Below are 27576 nucleotides of genomic sequence, written 5' to 3'. Positions count from 1 at the left end.
ATGCGTAATGTTCGCGAAAAAGGATCTTATATTGAACATTTATTTATTGACATTTTATTTATTGACAAATATAAAGAAGCGGATAATAATAATAAATATATAAAATATACATTTATATGTCGATTATGATTCGATATGTCGATTCTGGCTAAATTCAAAGTATTTCTAGAGCTTACTTTATATTGAAACGAATTGCTTAATGAGTGGAGAAGTTGCCTGATAGGTCTGGTTTACTATTACGCAGTAAGATTATATTTGAGATAAATGATATCTTTGTTATACATTTCTTTCCAATCATATTTGGCAATGCTAAACTTAATATTAAATAAAAACTTAATATCAAATTAATAGCAATTTAATAAAAAAATAAAGGTTATTTATTTAAAATTTTTTTGTTGATATGTACGATGTCTACCATGTTTGTAAATTGCTATTATATTGAATAGATTTATTAATATAGAAAATTAATATTTTACAAATATTACTATCTCAGTTCTTAAATATATGAATATCAAAATCTCTTTTTAATTGTTGGATATTATTATGTGTGAATAGCCTTTATTGATAGTTTTTAATAAATAACTTTTAATTAGTGCTATAAAGAAAATCCTGACTAATTAGTGCTACAAGGAAAATGCTGACAAAATTAATTTAGAACAAAATTTGAAGATAATGTTTCTATACAAAATAGTATCATTAAGAAATAGAAATACAGAATTCCTTAAATATATTTGAATAATGCGTTTTCAATTATTAAGAAAAACTGTAAAATAAATTATTTTAATAACACTTGATTAGACAGGTATAAAATTTTTATTTGGTGATCTATATAATAGAAAAAATGTAGAGAAAAAAAATAATTCTCGAGATTGTACAATATTAATCAAAATTCTTCGATTATTGTCTCTTACAATAATAATCTAGAATGAAATGTTTAAATTTGGTCAAACTTGCGAGCAGGTATCATTGTGTTTATTATATCATTCACACGCATTCCGACAGACATGATACATATTTAATATGATATAAAACACGAATTACTTGGCGGATTACTTTGTCATTCCATCTGATCGATAAATTTCTTATTCGATAAATTTCTTTTTCGAATAATTAATATTATACAAAAAAGAAAAAAACTTTAAATTGACGAGAACATGAAAAATATTTCATGTTATTTCCGGCGATAAACCGATCTGATCCGATATATATATTGTTGATTAATTTATATTCACGCATAAATCTCCACTATGAAAATTGAATCTTATCGTGTATCTAATTAAACAGTGTCAAATTGTAAATTCCATCGTGCAAGCTATGTAAATTATTTTCGTTTGGCGGGAAACGATTGAATAAGATTGAGATGTCATTTCTAAGTAAGTTATATTGCAGAATGTAGGTTACATTGAATTTGAGCATTCTATGTACATACATTGCATTGATCTACGTTTAAAGTCGTGAAATGTCGACGACTATGACGATCCCTTCGTAACGCAATTTACATTAATTCCGCGATTATCGAGAGGCAAACAAATTATCATCATTCGCGGTGCAGACAAACATAAAATTTCCACGATACACATACACACACACACACACACATATACGCATGCACACGCACATACATTGAATAAATAGCAAATATAGCATGATATAAATAACTCCTCTATTACGTACTGAGTTATATATTCACGATAAATAATTTATCGCCTAAATTAACGTCGCATTTTTCTTTTTCGCTCGCAAAATCAGGTTTTCACTTGCCGCCGAATGTGCAAATCTCACTCGAGATGCAACTTTCACATCCTCGCGCATCTCATAGAATTGATTTGGTCTTGGTTTATATAATTTATATAAATTGAATGGATCGTTACATGTGACGCGCACGTATGTAGATCTAATTCCGTCGTTAGCCCTTCGGTGCTTCCTTCTTCGAGTGGATTAAGGCTGCATTCATCCCGCTCGTACATATTAATTGTCCCAGATTCGCATATTTAATTACATTCGTACGTTTGTATGACCCGTCTGCACGTCTTGCATCTCACATAACAGCAACTGATGTATTTGCAGTCGCATCTCTCCAGGATGTTCTCGGTCCTGGTAACGTGACCGCGTCCGCAGCAAAGGTATTCGCAGCCCTCGTAACCAGAACTACTGCCATTACATTGTCTGTAAAGTTTTTGTTTAATTTTTTATATAATTGTTGCTACATGGAAATATTAATTTCTAAATTACTAGTTTCCTAGAAATTTTTAATAATAAATTATGAATAAGTCGAATATGTACAATATAAATCTAATATTATTAGAGAGCAATACTTGATGTATTGCTCTCTAATAATATTAGATTTATATTGTACATATAATACAAAAAGAAAGAAAGAGATAAAATGAAAATTGAATTTTTTATTGTACATATAATACAAAAAGAAAGAAAGAGATAAAATGAAAATTGAATTTTTTATTGTACATATAATACAAAAAGAAAGAAAGAGATAAAATGAAAATTGAATTTTTTATATTATACTTTTTTTTTTACTTTAAATAATATGAAATAATTAAAAAAAAAATTTAATTGGACTATATGTATGTACAATTAAAAAAAGAAACTCGTACATAAAATAAGATCTTATTTAAATTACTTTTCAGTATAATATTTTTAGCGATAATTAACTATTTTTTATTATTTGCACAATTATTCCATTAATATAATCGCATTTACCGGATATTACGTGAATGACTATTCACCCTATTCGTACGTAATAGTTCTTTAAAAATTATTTATGATAATCTATGGAAGGGAAAGAGAGAACTATGTAATTTTAATAATCGAAACTGCCTCCGGTTACTTCGATAAAACTTCTCGGACTCTATTATTAATCGATTTGCATGATGTCCACTTGATATGCTGTAAAGATGTTGGCTTTAAGCAAACGAGACTATCTGCGTAGATTACGCGCATACGTGGTGTTAATAAAAAAGGATCACGAAAAATCTCTCGTCGTACATGGAACGATCGAAGGCATCCCGCGCGATAAATATTCGCCACGCCTATTTTGTATAATTATACGCGGGTTTATAATTATTGGGTTGTAAGCTATAAACCGGCGAGGTGAGTCAGTGGTGCCCAAAGACCCTAACACTACACATTAGTAATGGATGGAAAATGAAATATCAGCAAACAAACGAATCGAATTAACTTAGTTTATAAATCACTTCGAAAATTATTGGATTTCGTTTTACATGTCTTTTAAAAATAAAAGAAATTTCTCGCGCATCAGGGACACGCGCGATAGTTCGCATCGCCGATAAAACTCGCCACAAAATTAATATGTGAAATCATGTTTGCATAAAAAGAAAATAATATCCGACTAAGATAGACTAAGATATATTGGCTAATCGGAGGAATAGAGAGTTAGCATGCTCATTAATGAATGATAGCTTCCTGATCACTTATAAAGTCCAAAAAGTATGTTATTTTATCTCTTGTGAAATCATTACCAAAAGAAAAAAATTATTTTACGTTAATTGAATTCAATTTTTATCTTCATTTTTTTAATACATATAACACGCTTTATTTAAAATCAAGAGATAAAAGTACTTTTCATAATTTTATCATTTAGGACTATCTCTTATTTTATTCTTTATTTTATTTAAAATAATATAAAAATTACATTTTTTTATACGTGGAGGAAATTGCATTTAGAATTAAATATACAATAGAAATATAGGTCATTATAATCATAGAAAAATATCATGACATCCGATATATAATTTATATCTACATCTTTTCTATGTCGCATGTTTTTTGTGTAAGCGCATGGAGAGTACAAATAATAAGCTTCGACGATTTATGGACCGAGCGAAACGAAACAAAGAATTTACCGGATCCATCGCATATCCGATACTTCCTTCACCTTCACAAAACGTTATTCTTGAAATGCTGTGGGTGATCTTAATTCACACGGAACAAAGCGTAGATAATTTGAGATGAAGAGCCATCTCTCTGCTGCCGGAAAATCCGTAACGAATGCAATCATCGTATATTGCAAAAAGCCGCCCTTCTTGCTAGACCGGATGCGACTTGCATCTTTCTTTCACCGTGATGAATTAGCAAATGTTTCTTATGCAGGATAATTCAAACAGTATTCTATATGTAATAAGCTTGCTTAAGAACATTTTGTATAACTTATTTTGATTATACACAATATTTTAATAATTATTAAAAATGAGGAAAATATATTAAATGACGATTTGATATCGAATTTAATGTGAAGAGAAATTCGTTCCACGTTTATCAAACAATCCATGACTAAAGGATGATGTGGGTCTCGGGAAAACTCTACCCTGCAGCGCAAGCTTTTCAAGAAGTCGTAAAGTAACGTCGTTAAAAGTGCTCCTCGAACAGTAGCTCGCGAAATGACACGTAGCGAAAATTAACGTTAACACCTTTCGTAAAAAAAAAAACCAAGAAACAAGACTGTGAATGGGCAGTCGTAACGGTATTCGGCATCATAAAACAGACCTATTCATTCGATTTGGAAAACAGGTTCGGAACGAGTGTCGTCATCGTCGAGATGATAGGACACCCTATCTCTGAAACGTCTTCTCTCATTCTCGCTTCGTGCGTAATTATGGACGTAGTCACATAAATAAACTTGACTCTCTAGTTAATGTCGAAGATAACTAATCGAAGTGGAGAAATTCGTTGCGTGTGGCTAGACATTTTATGTCGTCCTGAGACAGTAACAAGATGAACGAAATATTTTATTATCTGATATGACTTCCGACTAATATAACAAAAAAATTAAAAAACAACGATCGTCAAATTAAAAAACAACGATCGTCTTACAGAAAATAAGATTGCAACCGATAAATTAAGATTCTAAAGGGAACGATAAGTTAAACATGCCATTAAAAATTAATGTTGAAGTAATAATTATTGTTTAATAAAATGAACAACTATCTAATTGGAGTAATTTTTGATTAGATAAATTTTTATACGGTTATAATATATAATAACAATTTTTAACAGTTTATATCTCATATTTAAAATAAAGAATATTAACATAAGAGAAACGAAGAGAGTTTGAGTTGATTATTGAAGCAAAATTAGTTAATATAACAACATTTGAATCAATATTTCATTGGAAACAACTTGGAGAGGCGTTATAAATGATTTAGAGGAATATTTACCCTGGAGATATTATTTTGAGATAATGATTATTAAAATCATTGATTGCAACTAGAAGATGAGTATAAGCTAAAAAAGAAATCGCAAGTCACAACAGTGACCGGATGCCTCATAAGAGCTACGTTATAGCCGTGCTAATGGTCTTTCTTCGCACTTTTATACACCATCAGCCCATAACCTGGATTACTAGCTAGGAAAATGCATGTGATAAAATCACACGAGCTCGCTATCAATGGGCAGTGCCTTTTTGCGAACTGAAATCACACATTAAGAGAATGTCGTAAGAAAAACCATAGAACGTCAATTTTAATATTTTTTACTTCAATCAAACATTAGATTTCGCAAGAATTCATCATCAAAGATTATAATTAGCTTCTCAAATGTATTTTCGAGGGAAGTTAATGACCTATCGCGAAGATAACTACTGCCGAGAAAGAAAGGAGGCTCTCCAGCCTGCGGCTACTGAAAAAAGTGGATCGGCTGCAGTCTTCATATCTTTCTTTGCCTTCATGGCCGCCCTTCACTTTACGCAACCACTATGGCATACCTTTTTTCTGCCTGCCAAGTCGTTCGCGCTTTTTTTTCAGTTGAGGAACGAAAAAAGCCAGGAGAAGAATTTTTGCAGCATTAACATAAGCGCTAAATTATCTTGACGCATACTTTCTTTTTAAATCATTTGTAAGCTCGGTAGCCTATTCATTTAGATATTTGAAAAGAAAATAATTTTTGCTTTTGACGAGAAATATCGTTATGCATGTTAAATGCATATATTAATAAATATATGTATGATTGTGATGAATATATTTATGATTATGATGATACATAATATCGTTTGATTAATTAACACAATAATCAACGAAGAAATGAGTTTATCTTATTATTTTTCCGTTACGAATTATATGACATTATGTGAAAAAAAATCATTTCGTAATAGAATTTTATAAATAATTTATAAATAATAATTTCCTTTTTTTACGTTGCTAGTCACATTAAAGTAGAATTCGATCGATAATAATCATGTCAAGAGACATTGAAATTTGTAGTGTGCTTACGAAATCACAAGTTTATAAATTAAATATTTTTAACGAGCTAGTTAAACCAATTTATTAGCTCTAACAAGTTCTATTCTGAAAGACTAGTCGTTTTAAAGAGGATAGCATCTCCATGATTACACAATTCTGAAACAATGTGCAATTATCTTTTATCTTTTATATAGCTTATACTTTTGATAAGCTGGAAAATTAAGAAATTAGATGATCTTGAATACATAACATTAAGGCACATAACTATCGTCGATATTTTTGCACTTTGTATCTTCAAATTTTAGAGAAATATTTAAGCATTCCATCTTTGGCGATTTATATCATGTAACTATTACCATTATACGTGATCGGATACAATTTATACATCACATAAAATAATAACTCATCTAACCTGCCGATCGTGCCGAGGCTGCCCCTCTTCTTATCCGGTAGACAGTAATCCGGACTTTTAGTGGTGTATAGTAGACTGTCGTGATGATATAAAGGAGGTAGTCTGCCGCCGGACCCTTTCGGTCTGACCTCAGCCGCGGTAGCGTATCTGTGAAGCAAACGACTTCCGGCGGCGGATGGTCCCGATGCGCCCAGACCGCGCCAACAGGTACGCACGCTGCAGGATCCCGACACCCCGTGGCACTTGCACTCCAGAGTCAAGGATTGCTCGACCGCCTGCTCATACGAGAAATATTAATTATCAGATACTCTTTCGAGGGATTGAGCTTCGCGAATACCAATATCTTATTCTTCGATTAATTTCGTCTCGACTTGAGGTATCCTTCTCGAGATATTGTAACGATGAAACTGAAAATTCTCTGGGAGAAATCGCCGAATTTTCTACACGTCTGTTTTAATTAATTTTAATACTTTCTTCTTTCGTCACAAACACTCACCCTTCGACCCGCCCTGTTGTTATGCATATTAATAGCGTGCATAAACTTGGCGGTTGCGCCGGTGCCGAGCGGCGCCGCGCCCTGAAGAAACCGCTTTGCTATCCTCGAGGCAGATCTCACATCGTCTCCACAGCCGCCCCATTTAAAAGAATTCTTTATGGATAACGTGTCGAAGGAGACGGACATGGTAGTGAAAGACGAGGGCGACATAAGTGCCGAGGGTGAAGGTGGCTCTTTTCGTGGTGGAGTCGCGCAGGAACAAGCCGCCAAACTCCCTAAAGCGCATCCTCGTGCAAGTCGCCAGACTGCAGCAGCAGCCGACATCGCATAAACAAAAGCTTGCTCCCTCGTTCCTGTAATAAATACACGCGAAACACGTATGTGAAACAATCAATTTTCTTTTATAGCTGATGCGCTGACGAATTGATGCACTCTACCCAAAGAAATAAAATTATATATTAAATATTGTTATATTGCAGATATATTATATTACAGATTACATGAATATTAAATTGAATAATGAAGAAATATTTTTATGTTTTATAGAAGCAATTTTTGGGGATATATTTATTCGCACATGTTATTAAAGATTGATAAAATTAGTATTACATATTTGTTAAATCAAGTCGTGTATTATATATAATTATTTACAATTAATTATAAAATAATTATCAGTACAGCAATAGTTTTCAAATTTTTAAATTTCGATAATTTAATTTATGAAATGCGCCCGCACGCGTGCAGATTACATTTAATGTATCATTGTAAGGAATTAAATTTTATTTTAATATTCTCAAATTAAAAATTACATTTGTAGTCTTTCTTTTATAAGTTGAAATGATTGAAGAAAAGCCGATTACCGTACAACCGTGAAAATGAAATATACAACAGCGAAAATTACGTTCGCGTGGTCGTGATATATCTCTCATTGGCGCTTCTCGGTTTTCTCATTAACGGAAGATATCTCGATATCTCTCAGGGCACACTTTTATTTACAATATAACCATCGTGAAACGCGAGCGATTAATCCGACGGAGGCCGGTCACGAGGCAAGAGGATGAAGACCGAGGGAAGCTACGGTTTGTTAATGATCGCTAATTGAGGCGCGCCTGCCAGGCGCTTCCTATTTACGTCGGAAATCTCTCAAAGGATATTCGATACGTTTCCACGGAATCTTCGTCGACTTTCGCAACTCTCTGTCTCGCAAAATTACTGATTACAAATTTATTATACGTAAAATATTGATGCATAGTAATACAACTAGATAGTCTCATATATAATAATAATCTTTACATTTTCGATATTGATAAGAGATATCAATATTAGGAATAATATTAAAAGATTTTTACGATGTATTTCTTTTTTAATAATTTAAATTTTTTAATTCGTTAACTTTAAAGTTGCTAATTTTTAAGAAGGAGGAAAATCCAATATCCAGTTAACCAGTATTTTTCCTCCATCGTTAATTCTTTTTACAATAAATTTAACAGAAGATATTTCTCATACAAAGTATATTTAATAGATACTTTTTCAATTATTATTAATTCAATTATTTTTTAATTATTAATTATAATTTTCCGAAAAAATTAGATGGATATTTCGTAATATCTTTAGATAATATAATATTATTAATTTATATATTAAATATTATAATAATATTAATTTATATATTAAACATTCTAATAATATTATTAGAATGTTTAAAAAATTTTTTGATATCCCATGTGATATTTAGTACAAACCTGTAAGCAATTCGGGAGTGTAGTCAGGTGCGCGTTCGATGCTGCTACAATTCCATCTGCGATGTCGGAATGCCTGTTGGCATACTATAGATGTGTCTTTGGCAGCTTGCACTAAACTGGGCATCACATCCGGCGTAGCCCTGCAGGCTCTTGCTTGCTTTCTTTCCAGCAGACCCACGCTCTTTGCACTGGTGCACGCCTCTCTGGTCCACATGTCCTGCGTGTTGGTGTGACCGAGGCCGCTAAACAGAATAATTTTTGATTTATCCGTTTAAATATGCAACTACATAATTTTCAATTTAGAAAAATAACGCGTATTATTGATGTGACCACGCGTTTATATTTTATTACATAAATTAAATCTAAATTAAATCTAAATACATATCCGATATCCAAGTGCGTGTGTGTGTGAGAAAATATCTCGTTAAAATTAAAGTTATTTTAAATTATATTATAATATATAAATTATAAAATTTGAAATCAAGATCATTATATATAACACATTATAATTAATTGATTAATTATAATACATTTTAATTAACATTATATATAAAGGTCATTTTTAATATTTTGCTGTTCTGATAATACATATTACAATAAAGATCCAGAATTGTTTTACGCGATTGAGAATTCAACAATAGGTGCTCTTAATAAGTTCTAGCATAAAGGATCTCATTTCTCCCTTTAACACTTTAGAACACGCGATCGTAGAATTCAGGGTGAAGCACTCGGCATGTACGACTCTGTCGGACGGATGATCGTCGAAAGGCCGACAGCCGTGAGCGATTCCACCTCTCCTAGTCCCGGTACGACCCGCGTCGTGCCGTAAATCAGGGGGTGAATTTCGAAAATTATAGGGCGCGAGAGGCTGAAAAGGGCTCGGCTTTAAGCGCCGCGGGTTGAATGCCGCGCGGCTCTAAACCTCGGTTCGCAACGCGCGAGAGCGCACACGGGGGATAATAATTACGGACACCTGAAAGTCGAAATGACCCGTGCACGCGGTCGCCGCACCACGTCTAGACGTAACAACCCTGGGAATGGCCGAATCGCCAACCCCGTGTCACGGAGCCTACCCTTGAAATTACCCTATCAAAAGCCCGCGACTCTCTAATTCATTATTAGAGAAGTGATGCTGCTGTTGCTGCAAGTTCGCGCCAACTTGCTCCTTTCCTCTCGATGACATTTTGCCGAGAGATTCGCCGCGTTACGACTCGACTCAGGAATATTATTTCCACATAAACGCTCGCGAGCGTGCATTCACATTGCCCTACAACCCACGCGAGAACGCGATACGCTTTGCATAAAACTTGTAACATTCGCGTAAATGGCTTTCTGGGCCGATAAATCTCTCTTTTCTTCTCATTAATATCAAATATAAATTTTATATATCCTTGCCTCTTTCCAATCTATTCTACATTGTTGTAACATTTATTTTAGGTACTATCGAATTTGCAACTTTCTTTGAAATAAATACTTTCATACGATGTTCGACATCGCGCGACAAATATATGCAAAAATAAAAAATATTCTATAAGGGGAAAGGATGGCAGTAAAAGATTATATGTCTCTTTACAAACATATCGCGCGTGCATTCTTCGCACGCACGGCTCATTAAAGCCGCACGCATGAAGGGCGCCAAAGCTTCGCAATTCTCGAGCACGCGTCTCGAATCATTTGCGCGTCTCAAAAAGAAGAAACGACACGATGGAAACATTTTTACTCGGGACGATCTAGGAATTTTTACCATGTTCACCCTTTTGCGAACCATAAATATTTGATTCAAATTATCAGTCCATTAAAGCATCAATCTGCGATGATTACTTCGGCGATCTGATATGTATTAATGAGAAACCTTAACTCGCTGATAAATGAAATAATAAATGTAGCATGTTTCGTATTCAACTGAAAGTTAATTATTGATTTTACATCTTAATCACAAATAAATGCAAAGTAAAGATTAAATTCAATTGATCTTATGCGCGAATAGATTCGATAGATTATAATTTTGTTTTTTTCCACAGCAAAATTTTTGCGCCAATTACTCGTATAAATTAAAAAAGTATTTGCAGTACTACATGTACGATACTATATGTTTTTTCCATAAATAAATATATTTAGGTTATTTAAGTGATAACTCAAATACAATTACATAATAAAAAACGTAATTTTTAAAGAAAAATAAATATTCATATAGTTATGCGAAAGAGAAAGAAGAGGTAAAAGATAATCTTTATCATTTTTTTGTGTGATTGATGTTTAACAAATTTTTAACAAAACGAACAATTAGATCAAAATTTTTGCCTTAAGCAATATGTGTTCACAAATAATTATTTTTATATTAATAATGATTAATAACAGTTGGCTTTATTTTAATAACGCATTTAAAGACAAAATTATTGCTAATAAAATTAACATATATATTAACATATATATATAATTATTATATTAAATTAACCACAAGAATGTACATATTTATATAATTAATCATGCTATGATTAAAGCAGGCTTTCTAATGACAGCATTTTGATCTTGTCGAAAGTAATAACAGAATAATAATAATAAGCGACGGCTCACAAGATAATTACTTGAAAATTAGAAAGCGTAACCAGATATTTTCGTCTAGATTCTAATTATAATTTTAACACATTTTAGACTATATATATTTTAATATATAACAAAAAGTTATAATTATTTTGAAAATTATATTATTATTTACGTTTTAAAATTATTTTTTTAGCAGCAGCAGTTTCTATGATCAATTTATCGATTCCTATTAACAATTACAACGTATAATATATATCAGACATTTTCTAACATTTATTATATTGTCAATTATAATAAATCATATTACAATACGTCAACCGTATTATCGATATATCACACATATTCGAATTAGTTCCGCATTGTTACATAATTTATAACAAGTAACATTTATCAAAACAACCATTTCAATTAGCCACAATAAACAACGTAATAACGCAAAATTGTAGTGTATGATAAATATATCTTATCTTATCGGTCAGTCTATTATAGAAATAAACTGAGCGATAACGGATTGGATTTTTAAATTACTTCTTTTACAATATTTATATTTAGATTCTTCGTTTTGAAAATGCAATCAATGAAAAAAAAATATTTTATATTCTCTATATTTTATTTTTCCATCATTTGATCAATTATATTATAATTTAATTGACATTCTGATAGTCTCTATCGCGAATATTTTGAATTCTTAACAAACTTTTTCTAGAAATCTATCATTTGTAAGTAATTTCGAAACTTAGTAAGGTAAATTATCTTGGCAACTGAAAAAAAGTATCAAACGTAAAAAATACGATACATATAATAAATAATCGATGTACAGTAAAATACATAACAGACTGCTTGTATAACTAAGTACAATTTTCAGCTGCATTATGCATTGCTTAGCCCGCAGCTTTGCGCGTAAAGTAATTTATGAGTCGCTCTCTCAAGACGAATGCGCAACTACTTGTTATCGTGTGTCAGATAATTAATTATCAGCGGCAATGCGTACCATCAGGCCAATCACTGCTCAAAGCGATAGTTTACTTCTGATTAATTTCGAGATTGTACTATGCATGTAATAATTAACATCGCAAATATTAATAATAATTTATCTGCGAAAGGGATTTTTACGTAAACAAAAAAATAAAATTTTATCATCAAATTAGTCGATTATTATACAGAATAAAATTAGAATCTTGAATATTAGATTAATCTCTTTGGATTAGCGAATAAACATAGTGCACAAGTGTGTTCTATATAAAATATGAATAATTCATCTAAGATAAGTATCTCTTGGAATAATAAACTAAAGCTCGTTACAGAAAGATCTATACAGATCTCGATGGAAGATGAAATGTAACGGCCAGGATAGAAATAGGTAAAATGATTTACGAAGTGCCTTGCAATATGATAATTGCCCATTGTAACGCAGCTAATAATTTACAAAATACAATGAATACCACACGCGTGCGTGAGTAGCTTACGGCCAACTTATCTCTCGTCATTTCGCGATCGCGTTTGCATTGTTCAATAACTACCTTCGTTATGAGTAGCTCTAATGTTTCCTTCTTACTCTTTGACGTATAATATCGTGCCACCCTGCGGGATGTCGGGTATAATGCTACTGACGAGCATCCGTCGAAGCTGCGCCTTTCGTTTCGCTTCTCATGAGATTTCGAAACGGTTCATGGCAATATTCACCTCTTTTCACGAAAAAAAAGAGATTCTTTTACGTTGAAGAATATATTTTTTAAATTGTTCTGGCATTCCGAGATATGTTGTGTCGCGTATTATTCTTAATAAATAATTTTTTTAACGTAAAACGTACATTACTCTTGATCTCCCATCTCTCTCTTTTCATTTAAGACTCTCTCTTTCCATTTAAGACTCTCTCTTTCCTCTCAGAATTTCCATCTAAATGATCGCTATCGAGGAAAATAGTAATGTTATCGTGCATATTACCATTTTACATAATTTGATTTGTACACTGTTGACCGTTTCGTTTTACGCGCGAGAATCTCGCGACAGAAGGACCTTCACGGACATTCGTGGCAGACATTCTTATGAAAATGCACGGCAGTTTCTTCGAAAAAAAAAAAGAATCACAATATATATTTCGAAACTGCATATGGACCAGCTGCACTTTCGAAATTCATTTTGACTGGTAGAATCGTAAAGCGTAGTTTTTACGAGACCGATAATAGGCGGGCGCCTACGAGTTTGTCCGATCGAAGAGATTGAAAAGAGGAGGAACTGTTCAAAGGAATATCTGAAAAGACGAGAGAGGAAATGAAATCGGTTCGTATTATCCTGAAACCACGATCAGATATAACCGATTCGTGCATTCGCGTATATTAACTGAAAAAAAGGGAATACGATGATGTACTTAAAACACTATCAATCAAGAGATAAAAATGAAATCACATCTTAATTATCTGTCAACGAATGCTATTAATGTTTTTTCTTTATTCTTAATAAATTACATAGAGTCGTACTTCATTGATTAACCCAGCTTGTTTCGCAATTAACATCAATTTGTTTATAATCCCTTCGACGTTGGTGTCCCTTGAATGACAAATTAACGAGACGAGCGAGTTAGGATCTCCTTGTGTAGGACGCGAATTCCACGCTGCAGCGATATAACTGTTGCTCTCCAACTCGCGTTAAGTAAGAATACGTGATTTACGAGCGATGCATTGTAGAGATCGCCTCGTCAAGAATGATCTTATAAATAGCAGCTCGCGTGTGATTCAATGTGACCCTTCGGGCGTTTGTTGCGGGCGTTGCAAGTAAATTATTATAAATCGATCCTTGGCCTCGATTCTACGAATATATCCACATGATCCCGCTGAAAGAGCTGTAGATTGCTCACTGAGAATGCTATTCGCAACGTCGTCTCGAAGTCATAAGCAACAATCTTCGATCTTTCAGACGATGATTAATAGCTCCATAGAGCAGTTCAGGATAGATTATTACTTCTTTAAATCCCGAGAAGATTAGAAAATTGTACTAAAAAAATGACGCGCCTTGAGAAGAATGAAAATATAATATGAAATTCCGTTATTTATATTCCTAAATCTTGATTACTTTATTTTCAAGACATAAGTATCATTATTCTTCGTCTAAATTCTACTATTTCCAAATAAAAAAATAAAACTGCGCGACAAGTTTGGTGACACTTCTTAATGCAGAAAGCTCATCGTCCGACACATTGCTACCAGACGCTTTAAGACAATGTAGGATCGATGGTTGTTCGAGAAAAGTAACAAAACTGAGAATTTGAATCACCCTTCGAAATTATCCGTCAATGTCGGCCGCGATAATTATAAACAAATGAATCGTGAGAAGAACCTGCGTAGGCTTCGTTCCTGGGGGGCGAGTTCTTGGAAACCGTCGTTTATAAATCACGATTTGTAGGCAACCCCTAATCTTCCACCCCCGGCCATCCTCGTGCCGCTCCCCGATCATCTTCCTTACGTATTTCCCCTCTCCCCTCATCGTACTTTCAGTTTTGCACGCAAAAGCACCATCACTCCGCCATTCATCATCTTCCACCGCTCAACCTTCTCTCTGTTTCCGCTTTTTCCGCTCTCTTCCCCTTTAGCCTTTACCTCGCGCCCTCCTTCACAGACGATGAAATTCGTCGACACAAATCTCGCACGACAATTAAAGCATTTCCAGAGGCCGAGAAATTCTCGAAAAAGAAGGTTACTCGACAATCCGCTCTACATCAGCTTTAAATGTTAACGAGATAATTTGATAACGATTTCTGAGATGAAAGAAATGATTTTTGGTGTAGAAATAATTAATAGAAATCGATGAATGATGAGAAATGACTTACGAAACAATCTTAAGCAGAATAAAAAATAAAGAAAAAGATATATATATTTTTTTTATTTATATATATAATAATACTAATATCTTAACATATCTATCTTGCGATTTAATAATTCTTTCCTGTATTTATTTTAAAATATTTATTTTCATCTTAATATTTGTGCATGGTTACTTTGTCCACAATAATAATCTGAAATTGATTGATCTAAAGATTCTCATCTAAAGAAGCTTCCAAAATTTACAGTAATATTAAAAGCAATTATGAAAAAGAGAAAGAAATATTTCAAAATTATTTTCTTGATAAATAAAAATTCGATAATATGAATTAGATAAAGAAAACTCTCTATCTCTTTATCATGATAAAAAATACTCTTTATTTCTCTATCATCATTGCTGATAATTAAAAACGACTAGTCTGATAAGAAGCGCAATAAATTCGCCACGATGCGAGCTATGTCTAAAACTGGTACTGATAATCATCCTCTTTTCATTTGCGAAACATATTGGTCGGGATTACGAACATAAGGCATCGCTATTTACATATGCAACCCATAAAGCAGCATCAGCGATATCTTTATTCCTTATTCGAGTACGAAATTTATGTCGATCTAAATCTCGCCATGGTCCGATCTGATTCAAGGAAAATAATGATCGAGATCGAGAATAGAAGACTACGTCTCCGGCTCGCGCTCTCGAGCGCGTTTCCCTCGGCCACTAATCTATTTGTTTCTCATTAACGGACCTACATTAATCTTCGAACTCGTTCGAAGCCACCACGAGCGAACGTGAGAGCGCAAATGGAACTCATTATTACGAGGGTTCGCTGATCATAGAGAAACTTCTCAGATATCTTTGCTTGATTCAATGATTGAAGAATATTTACATACGACTATGCATATATATTTTTAGCTTGTTATTGCAATTGTATAATTCGATATTTATTTCTTTTCTAATTTTTTATCTAGCAGAAGTTATAAATTCTTCCTTTATATATTTTTAATAATATATTACAAATATATATTACAAATATAAATAATTTAAATAACACATCTTAAACATTTTTAAATAATACATCTTAAATTTATATAATATATTATAATAATATATCTTATATTTAAATAATATATCTTTTATCTATATCTTACATGTTTTTAAAACTGATATCTATTTTTATATTATTAGAAAAAATAAAATAATCAAATGTTATTATTATTAAAACTTAGATTTAAACTTATATATATATGCAACAGGGAAAATTAAATTGCAATAAAAAAATGATGAAAGGGGAAACCAGGAATCTGGACTTGAATGAATGAAAATGTCTAATGGTAGCCAATTTTGATTGGAGATTATCCTTATGTATTATAATAAGTTAAGTTTCTTCCATTTTAGTTGCATTAACCGATTGATATTTCAGAGTTCGCGAATATAGAGACATAACGTAAAAACTGATTTTATCGCAGATTTATTGTAAAATGAATTATTCTTGAATATGCGAAATATACAAAATTGAATAAGATATTCAAATTAAGATAAATCAGTACTCACAGCCATTTTATACATCTGCCATCTTGAACCACCAACACGAGCAGCAGAAGCCAGACTTTAGCACCGCTTAGCTTCTTTATTTGCATTTTTTCCCGTTTCACATTCTAAAAAGTTAACGGAATACCGCGAAGACGATTTTTATTTGCGATTTTTATTCTTCAAAGACCATCAGCCATCCCTCGATGTTGCATAAATCGTTTCAAGATTTGAGATCTCTTCATCACGTTCTTCATCATTTAATTTATCGCTATTAAGAATTTTCTTTTCTTTGTGAGAAAAATGAAGGCTTCGAAAAGAATTATCTTTAATGCATTTTAAAAAGTTCCTTTTTTATCTCCTTCAGAGTATCCTTGAGATCGTTGATCCTATATAACATTTATGTATTTAATATCAATTTTATTCAATTAACTCAATTACCTTTTCTTTAAAATAATTTTATGGTAAAAATAATGTATTGGATCCGATTAATATTTTTATCCGTGTTGATATTTTTTAAATATTATTTCGCAAGACAATTTTGTGCATGTTACTTAGAAACATTTTTTATGTTAGAAATAAAATTTTTCTATTGATTAGTTGAAAAGAAGAAAACTTATGATATATCTTTTAAATATCTATATATTATTTAAATATCTATATATCTTTTAAATTAATTAATAATAATTAAAAATAATAGCAAAGAATAATTATTAATAATTAAAAATAATAGGCAAAAATTCTTAATCAATCCTTACCGAATTTTAAATTTATTTATCGATGAAATCCTTAATCATTACTGAATACACTTTTTAAAAGTCAAAATTATTAAAAGAAGCCAAAATTATTAATTCCCGTGATCAAACTATATATGAATGATTTATGGTTTGAATGATTAACATGTTTAATATCTAACAATTTCAATAATTTCACTGATCAAATTATTTTCAAATATGAGACTTTCTTTCTTTTGAATAACGTGATTGACAATTAATTAAAAGATGAGACGAGAGGCCGCATGTAAAACACGCGCACAAACACTAGGCATCACTTTCGTTGAAATCGCGAGTGAAAAACGCATCGACAGTACGCCTCAGGATCCTTCAGGATCTGCGACGATTTCGGCGAACTTTCTCGTGCACCGTGCGTCCGGCTCGGCAGGGAGTCTGCGTGCTTACAGGTGTCCGTCGGAGCAGTCCCGCAGGATTTGCCAGTCGATGGTGGTGGTGGAGTCCTCCTACTCTACTTCACTTCCTCCTACTTCGCCTCCTACTTGAATCTCCTCTTTCCTCAATATACGAGGAGTCCGGCAATCGACACAGGGATGCCGCCGAATGAAGAAGAAAGACAATTATTATCGTTAACCCCTTCTAAAATCTAAAATTTACTTTTTTTCTTTTTATTCATCATATACAAAGATATAAAATCTCTTTTATATTTTACAACTTTATACATGGACGAAATCAAAATAGATTTTATTTGACAAAAATATATTTTATACATATATAGATATAAAATGATTGAGATTCTAGAAATCTCGGGAATTCAAAAAAAATTGAAAAAACGTAAAAATTGTTTTTTTTATTCAATTTTAAAATATATTTGACACAAGCATATTACTAGAAAGAATGTTAATCAAATCTGAAGAAATATTAACTTTAAATTATCATTGATCAAAGAATTACATATTATGAGGAAGAATTGCGAAGGAAATAAAATATTTTATGGGCTTCTAATTCATCTGATTCAAAGTATTATTTCATAAGAATCTCATATAATAATAACCTTTCCAATATGAATAAAAAAAGAATAAATTAAATCATTTATCGACGTACAAATTATTTGTTTTTTAATCACTAATTAATTTCAACACACTGCTTTCCTAGAGTTCGATTCTATCGAAAATTATATACCTCACATAACGAGGAATATCTTTAAAAAAAAGAAAGAAAAATCAAGCCTACCTTCGCGGGATGATTTTAACGAGCAGGCGGTATCTTTATGATCATTTGTTTTACTACAAGGCGGAGCCAAAACAATTTATCCTTGCCTTTACCATTTAAAGACTAGTAAGCATTGGTCCTCCGATTCATCAATCGGATTCGAGTGTCGATTTCAAATACTTCTACATATATAGAAAAAAATAGTAATGTCAAGTTTCTTCTTCTCTCTTTCTATTTTTTGATTCAACTTGATTATATTTAACTTCAATATAATTTATTTGATATTTGAATTTTAAGAAATATTTTTCAACAAATTTTATTCGAAAAAATAATATATATAAAATTTATATATATAAAATTAATATATATAAAATTAATATATATATAATTTATAATATATATAAATAATAATACAAATAATATATATAAAATTTTATTCGAAAAAATAATATATAATTTATTTTATAATAATGAAATAATTTCTTAACTTTCAACATAAATTTTTATTGCTGAATTATTTTCGATCAATAATGATCCTGCCTTTCATTCTACTTCACAGCGTTTATAAATAAATAATTTAAATTTATATTTTTATCTCTTCTAAGTTTTTCTGATACACATTTTTTCTTTCATATTTGTACGCATATATTATTTCGATAGACAAATCGATGGCGTACAATTAGCAAGTAAATTTCATCAAGTGCATCAATTAGAAGAACTCGTAAGTCCTTTGCCCTGCGCTAATTACCGCGCCAATTTTGTCCACGGTGTCGATCGTTCGTCTTCCTTTCTACTCTTAGGCTAGTACTTCGGCCGGCCCTTCCGGTGCCCCATTGCCGTCGATAAATAATCCTGCGTCAGACGTTCATTACGTCGTTAAGTTTCGGCTCGGACTTATATCCACCGTTCCTCCTTACGCGAAACCCAACAAGTAGATTCGCCTGCAGCGATATAAACCTGGAAATATCATACGCCATGTAAAAAAAATCGCGGATTCTTTAATTACTAAAGCATATCGATATTAGTCTAAATGGGGAGAGAAAAGCGAGTTTGCTTCAAACGGAGATTGTCTAGTTGTTGACAGACAAGTTATAACAGACAGAAATATAAGTACTTATTAGAGAGGATTAAGGAATGAGAAATTCAAGTTTCTTATTGATTGGATGTCAAATATATGTACATATACTTATTTATTTAGGAATTAAATCAAATATATAAGAAGAATATTAAGGCAATTATTTCAATTATAAAAATTACATAATAGTAAATAATAGTAGTTAATTAATAATTGTAATAAATTAAAATATACTGTATATTTTTTTTATTTTTAGGCGATTAATATCATCAGTTCTCTATTTATGAATCGATATTACGGTATGATTCTAAAATAAGTTAATAAATATCAATAAATCGTTCTCAAGTTCACATATTATTCAACAGTTTATTAATTATAAAAATTAAAAATAGAAAAATTGATTGATAGGTGAGACAAATGATAGATTATTTTTGCAAGCCTCGGAAACGTGATACGCAAATGAACACCAATTATTGGCGATATTGCAAAAGTATGTATTCTAAGAGACGGCAAATTACTTGCCACGGGCAATTCTCGCGTGGAATACAATGGAACACAAAAGTGAGAATATCTATTTGTTTAGACCTCTCGGTTTGCGGAATGAATGGAACATTAACTTATACTTACTTTGCGGTTTACACAATGCGTTTACATCTCATTAATTTGAGAAACAGCTAAGTGGACGAGCGAGTGAATGCAACATGCGAATGTCAGATCTGTAAGAATTTAACGTGCAACCACATTATGCGCGCCATCAATTCTGTTTCGTTTTTTACATTGTCTAATTATCTTCTCGCGATCTCAAGTAACCTCTCTCTTTATTTTTTTTGATATTTTACTACGATATACTTGATATTTTACTACGATATACTCATATATTTCCCGCTACGAGAGAAGTCCTTTCGCTTATGGAAAAGAATATTAACTCTCTATGAATGGCAAAAAATATATTGATAAGAGATATTAATATTTATCTCATTTTTTGTTTCGATTTTCATATTTTAAATTTTCAAAATTAAAGAAAATAGATATGTAATTGTAATATTGCACTTTAATATTATTGAAGCGCATAATAAGTAAAGATAGTCAAATATACATAATCAGGTATTTTATACTGATATGCATTATATACTGATAATATATACATAATCACAATGAATTAAAGAATTATGTAATATTGCTATCAACAATAAACTAATAAATTAAACATTAATGATCTAGTTTTATTAGCGGAAAAGAAAGAAAAACTGAGATAAAGAGAGAGAAAGAGGAGAGCAGAGGAAGAGAAAGAGAGAGAAAGAGAGAGAGAGACAACGCTTCTTTCGTTTTAGATTATTTCCCGGCATTATTCGCCGAAGAAGACATCGGCCATAAAAAAGAAACAAGCAAATCCGGCAACAGCTGCTTCGCTATTAAAAGCGACTTAAACTCCAAACCCTTCCTCTGCGATCGTAGAACGTGAAGATACCTCCCCTACCCGTCATCCACTGTCTCTCTATTTCTCATTCACTCCCTTTTGCTTCTTTTTGCTCTTCTTGCTTTCTTCCTTGTCATACCATCCCCTTCTCGTGATTACGCATAAACAAAGCGTAAAGCTACACGTACGCATATACGCGCCTGCGATTTCTTGCCTGTAAATAAGCGAATTGCTAAATGAGCCGTAAAGCCGCGCCTCGGGAATATAAAAGAAGAAGCAAAGGAAAAGGTTTCGCTGTTGGCCCTAGATTAGAATTTAGAGCCGAGTATCCCTTGTTTCGCGACTCGAAAGCGTTACAGGCTTGTGAAGAATGGCAGTAAAGAATGTTTAATAAGTATAATCGTTTTTCAAATATTAAACACGAGGTAAAAAATGGATGGTTGTAAGAGATGCTACACATCTAGGGATATCAACTATATTTACCATCTCTCCTTTTAAATATCTTTCAATAATTGTCGATGAGATTAATTAAAAAATGAGTTTTTTGCATGCATTTGTTAATTATTCGATATAGAAGATTTTTATGCGAATTAAATAATGCATTAACCTAAGCTGCCTAAAGTAAAATTCTTTGTAGAAAGAATTTCTATGCACTTTTATTTTGAATAACTATTTCATTTCTAAATAAAAAGAAATACGTAGAAAAATGATTCTTATATAAATAATATGAGATAGAAAAATTTAAGACAGAAAAAAAGTTCATAGTATTTCGTAGGTTCACGTTTATCGATAAAATGGACGTCGCGAAAGTTCAAAATTGTCTATTTGCATGAGACACGATTAATTAATACGATACCGGTAATTAAATAGATATCAACCTTCTCAGCACACAACGATGGCATCCCATCTGCATAATCTCTATACAATAACGTCAGTGAAAAGAAGAGTTTTGTCCCACCGATGACAAACTTTTTGCCACCCTCCTACACCTTACGGTCAACACCCTCCACGCCGTTAATAAAGATATATAGGGTGATTTTCAACTAGCATATAAAACGGTAAGAATATTTATTTAGATCTCTCACCAAATAAATTGAGATTTATTGAGATTTATTAGAAATTGAGAGAGAACAAGCTGTTAAAAATGAAAGTAAATCTTTATTCGAATTTAAAAATATATAATACAATATTAGTCTTTCTCTCTCTCTCTTTTGTCTTTTATTTTTAAATAAATCCTGTCCTAACATTCAACAAATTCTAAATTTATAATTTTATTCTAAATTTAATAAAATATTCGCACACACTAATTTTTTTTAATAATTAGAAGTTGTGACAGAAGTTTATCACAGCACTCTTTCATTTTCTATAGAAGTTTTCTATATTTTAAGGAATCTATTTATGATTTTCCATAAGAGTATTGTTACTACTTTGTAGATAGATATTGATTTTCTGCTTTTTCGGCTTTGAAAGTTTTACAAATTGCATATTGCAGCATTATAATAATGCTTTACATACAATCAAATAAGTTTTTTTTACATAATGTTATTTCTTACATTAATTAATTTTAATTATTTCTGGATTATCTTAAATATCTTCTCTTTAGTTTTCTTTTCTTATCCTTAGAATTTTATTCATCCAACGGGTCCTTTTTTTCTTCTCTTTTAAAATTTGATTTATTTGCATTATTCCTCTACGTACAATTTCTTGCTAAATGCTCTAATTTCTACTTCACTTTGACACATCCTACATTTTCTTTTCCTGTTTATGTAAAATTGATTTTGGAGTTCCTCGTTTCGACAATATGTATCGTAATAATCTGCTATCACTTTGTTTGGCTTTGTATAACTTTGTATTACTATGTACGGCAATTTTCATTCATCATATACAAAATAGATAATGATTTTTTAATTAAATATATTTTGAAATAGGATCAAAATTTGAATTTAGTAAAATGTGTTTCTAATAATATATATATATATATATATATATATATATATATATATATATCACAAAATATCATAAACAATATATACATAATTATTATTGTAAAATAATATAAACAAATACGTACAATTAAATATAATTATTTAGAAATTATTAATGTAAAAAAATTAATATGCTCTTGCTTTTCTCTCTTTATCTTGTTATATTTTCAAAATGATCAACACTTTACCATCCAAAATCCTTACCACTTTATCATCCAAAATCAATGAAGTGTCTTTACAGCAACTTTATTCAGTGAAATGCATTTCACTGATTGACTGATAATCGTCCGGCAACCAAGGGATCCAAGTGTTGTTAAAGTGATATGCATAGCCAGCCGGATCGATGGGTGTATTTGGCTGTTTTACAAGAACTGATTTATATCGATCGATGAACATATTCAATCTCTCTACTTCCTGAAATAGAATGACGAATTCTTTAATTATCCCTGTCGTTTCTATCTCATCCGTTAAGTATCGATGCTTATATATAATAATAATTCGCACGAGAATCATTTCCTTTAATTATAAATATCTTGGATACACATTTTAATAACACACTTAATTTCATTATTATTTTAATGCAATATTATTTGTATATTTAATTAAAAAAAGTTTTTGAAAGTTTTAGAATTCATTTATATTAGATTAAAAGTTACTTACCTTTCTCGTCATATATTGATCATATAAAATATCATTTTATGTAAATTAAAATCTATTTTAACATATTTAATTGTTTACAATATTAATATTAAAGATCTAAAGATGTATTTATTTTAAATCTTAATTTAACGTCACCTTAGGATACTTCGCGGATAAATCTGTAGTTTCGCAAGGATCCTCTTTGACATCGAATAAACAGCTGCGATTCGTACAATTGGAGAAATCCATAAAATTCTTGCAAACTATTGTGGCCTCTTTCCGCAGTTGCATTATTTTATTAGCGTTTAACATAGAAGTCGAAATGCTCGCGATAGCTGACGCAACTGGCGATGCTAAGATATTTATTGCATTATACTTGGGATACAATGCATTGTTACCACTATAATTATAATACTTCTGGTACTCGGATGTATCTATACGAGTATATTAAGAAGAAATGCACTTTTATTCCTATTATTTTGTGTGTGTGTGTGTGTGTGTGTGTGTATACCTGTAACAAGTTTATAATGTCCTATTAATGCTGCTGAGCTATTACCCCTCTCGTCAATATTAATGAGAATTGATTTCCGTTTACTATCTTCCGCGCTCTTAATTGCGGACCATTGATCAAAACCATCCAATTGTTTCAAATCACTCGAATTACCACCAGCTGCTGAATACAATGTCGGTAACCAATCAGTAATATGAAACAATTGAGTCGAAACTCTCGACAGACGATCAATTAAGGGTGAGTAGATGTATGCTGCGCCGCGAACGCCGCCTTCGAAGAGACTGAATTTCAACTGGAAATAAATAAAAATCGTTTCTATTAATTTTATATGTAACTTCAAAATCTTATTAATCTTAATTCTTTCTTTCACATAAATTTTTTATCTACATAACTATTCTCATAAATTTTCGATAAAATGTCAACTTATATCATTTTTGTTTAGTAATATTAAATAAAATTCATATATGTGAATATGTATCAAATGTAAAGTTATAGTCTCAGAACATTTACACGAAATTGCATTTACCCCTCTAAGTGGATAGTTAGATCCATAATTTTGAAGAAATCCTTCAGTTTGCGCTCCATTGTCGGATATGAAAACGATGATTGAGTTTTTTAACATATCCGTTTTTCTTAGAGCATCGATTATCCGACCGACTGATTCATCCAATGTGGCAACGACACCTAAACATTTATAATTCCAAATATTATAAATTCAAATCATTGATACCAACGAAAATATGAATAACGTTGCAAATATCATTAACATTATAACTGAAGTAAAAAGAAAGGAAGATAATATGTGTGTATGAAATAATTTAAAAAAAAATTTGTTGAATAGTTTGAAATGATAGAATTGATTGATAAATTAGAGATTATTTAAAATTATGGATAAATAAACACAAAAGAAAGAGAAACAACTTTGTACCCTTTGTGTAAATTCGATTTGATTTTTACCTGTTAACATATGCGATACTTACGATAATTGCGATCAAAGGTATATTATGATACATACTTGCATATTTTCTTCTATTTATGTCTTCGATGTAACCGAGAGTAGCATTCGTTTCTTTCCAATCGCGTACTTGCATTTCTATACCGATACCGCCAGAATGGGCCGCATCATGTGACACTTGCAGATATAATGGTTTCGCAGGATTATGAGAGAAAATAATATTTTCAACCTCGTCGGTTATAATATCAGTTATATAGTCGTATCTGTATTCAATTGTGCGATTTTCACCCACGATACGGTGAAAATCATAGCCCAAATATTTCTGTAAAATAATTTTCTATTCTAATTTCATATTTTCTTAATAATTCATTTATTTATATCGCATGATAGAAAAGAAAATTGAATTGATGAAATTTTCTCGGCAATTGGTGCAAGCAATTTGTGGCAATTTTATTATTACTGCATTATAATATGATGCCAAAGAAAGACATATTAGCATTATAATATGTATTATTATATTTCTAGCAAGTTGTTTTGCAATATATATATATATATATATATATATATATATATATATATATTATTACTTACCAAGTACATATAATAATAATTATATATAATACGTAAATATATACAAATATATAATATCTAAATATATTACATTTTCCCAAATAATGACACAAAGCTTACCTGTTCCTCGTCCAAAATTGTATGATTGAAATAGTGAATGTAACCGTTATAATATCCAAGAAAAGTGTCGAAACCGCGACGTGTAGGAGTATAATTCTTTGTATGATAACCAACATGCCATTTTCCGACCAAATGAGTGGCATATCCGAGTTTTCGAAGATACTCGGGTAAAAGAGTATCATTCAAAGGTATACCGCGTGGTTCGGCTGGTTGCAAAACATAGCCTTGCATACCTAAATATTGGATACATCTTAGTTCAATTAAGTTTTAACTTATTTCAAACATCATTAAAACAGCATAAAATTATAATCGTTAAAGGAATTATTTAAAATATAAATTCTAAATAAATAAATATGAACACGATCTTTCGCGAAGAAGTTACAATTAGATTGGAATATCAAATTGAAAAGTGTTTGAATATTTCTGCCGATGAAACGTAACAATAAAACGTAAATGATTTTCAGAATTTGTTTGCTGTATAAATAAATTAGGTTATTAGATATGATTAATTTATCATATTACCTGTTCTTATGGGATATTTTCCAGTAAGGAAAGCTGTTCTCGATGGTGTACATAACGGCAATACGTAGTGTCGATTTAATATGACGCCATTGTATGCGAGAGCATCTATGTTCGGCGTAGGAATCTCATCGGCGCCGTGAAAGCTAACGTCGTTCCATCCCTATTAGTTTTAGCAACATAACACTTAACGTTTTACATTTTAATATATATGTACTTCATTTCTGTCGTTTTTATCTTTCGCTAAATGATTGCTCTCGTATAATGATGCGAAACGTTGAACTAAAGCTAATGTGACGATAACGATAACTAACTAATCAATTTCATAAATAATCAAACTAAATAAAGCATAATGCAATTTTATTTAAATGCGTTATATAGAAATGTTTCGCGTTGAAACTGAATGGATTCAAGAAACCGTTAAGAAGGAAATTTGGAAAAGCAATAGAAAATATATGATTTAAGAAAAAAATTTGTTGTTAATCTTGTTAATATTTAACGTCTAAAAAAATTTAAGAACTTATATCCTAGAATTAATCTGTATTTATTAAAACATATTATATTTTTTAAATAAACAATTAGGAAGTCTACGACAAAGAAATTTTTTTTATGAGTTAGATTTTTCCACAAATATTTTAAGCTACGCAATTATATTTGTTTCTTTAACGCGATAAGTTATTATTCGAATGAAAATATTTGCTTACTAAATCATCGGCCATGATGACAACGATGTTAGGTGGCTGCTTGGGAACGTCATTTTTCACACCGAAACACATGCGTGAGACATATAAAATGATCACTACAAGAGCATATATAAACAAGCCTATTTTCTTCCAAATCATCGTTTCAAATATTTTGACCGTTTGATGAGATGAGATCAAATTAGTTAAATTCACAAATTGTTACATTAAATTATCGCGAAAATCGATATCACAATAACATTAAAGTTAGCGATTAATCAACTGATAAATATATAATTTATCTTTCTTATTATCCTAACTTATATTTATAATTAATTGAATATTAAAATAATGTTGCAAAAAATTTAATGCCAAGTAAAGCTAATGGAAATTATCTTCTCTTTCAATGATGT

At 31.1% G+C, this 27576-nt stretch overlaps 2 protein-coding genes across 4 annotated transcripts; both read right to left on the bottom strand.

Annotated features, from left to right (window-relative positions):
- Positions 1–1171: 1171 nt before the first annotated feature.
- LOC105259241 (protein Wnt-11b-1) lies at positions 1172–17939 on the bottom strand. Its single transcript, XM_011271071.3, has 6 exons — positions 17508–17939; positions 16774–17138; positions 8863–9104; positions 7121–7473; positions 6625–6899; positions 1172–2166 (listed from the first exon to the last, which is right to left on the bottom strand). The coding sequence occupies exons 2-6, from the start codon at positions 16857–16859 to the stop codon at positions 1992–1994; spliced, it is 1131 nt and encodes a 376-aa protein (XP_011269373.1). The 5' UTR covers positions 16860–17138; positions 17508–17939; the 3' UTR covers positions 1172–1991.
- Positions 17940–22763: 4824 nt separating this feature from the next.
- Positions 22764–27453, bottom strand: LOC105259242 (arylsulfatase B). 3 transcript variants are annotated; one of them, XM_011271073.3, is made up of 9 exons: positions 27188–27453; positions 26487–26646; positions 25965–26197; positions 25335–25596; positions 24846–25003; positions 24320–24611; positions 23965–24242; positions 23374–23583; positions 22764–23039 (listed from the first exon to the last, which is right to left on the bottom strand). In XM_011271073.3, exons 1-8 carry the CDS (start codon positions 27323–27325, stop codon positions 23416–23418), a joined length of 1689 nt encoding a protein of 562 aa, XP_011269375.2. In that variant the 5' UTR covers positions 27326–27453; the 3' UTR covers positions 22764–23039; positions 23374–23415. The 3 variants fall into 3 exon arrangements, with proteins under 3 accessions (XP_011269375.2, XP_025270637.1, XP_011269374.2); XM_025414852.1 differs by having other exon boundaries at positions 22764–22942; XM_011271072.3 differs by lacking the exon at positions 22764–23039 and having other exon boundaries at positions 23306–23583.
- Between the last annotated feature and the right edge of the window lie 123 nt (positions 27454–27576).

The sequence above is a fragment of the Camponotus floridanus genome, unplaced genomic scaffold (genome assembly GCF_003227725.1).
Source record: "Camponotus floridanus strain SB8 unplaced genomic scaffold, Cflo_v7.5 scaffold9, whole genome shotgun sequence".
In the NCBI taxonomy this organism is placed as follows: domain Eukaryota; kingdom Metazoa; phylum Arthropoda; class Insecta; order Hymenoptera; family Formicidae; genus Camponotus; species Camponotus floridanus.
The sequence above is the reverse complement of the archived record's forward strand: the minus strand, read 5'-3'. Positions and strand labels throughout refer to the sequence as shown.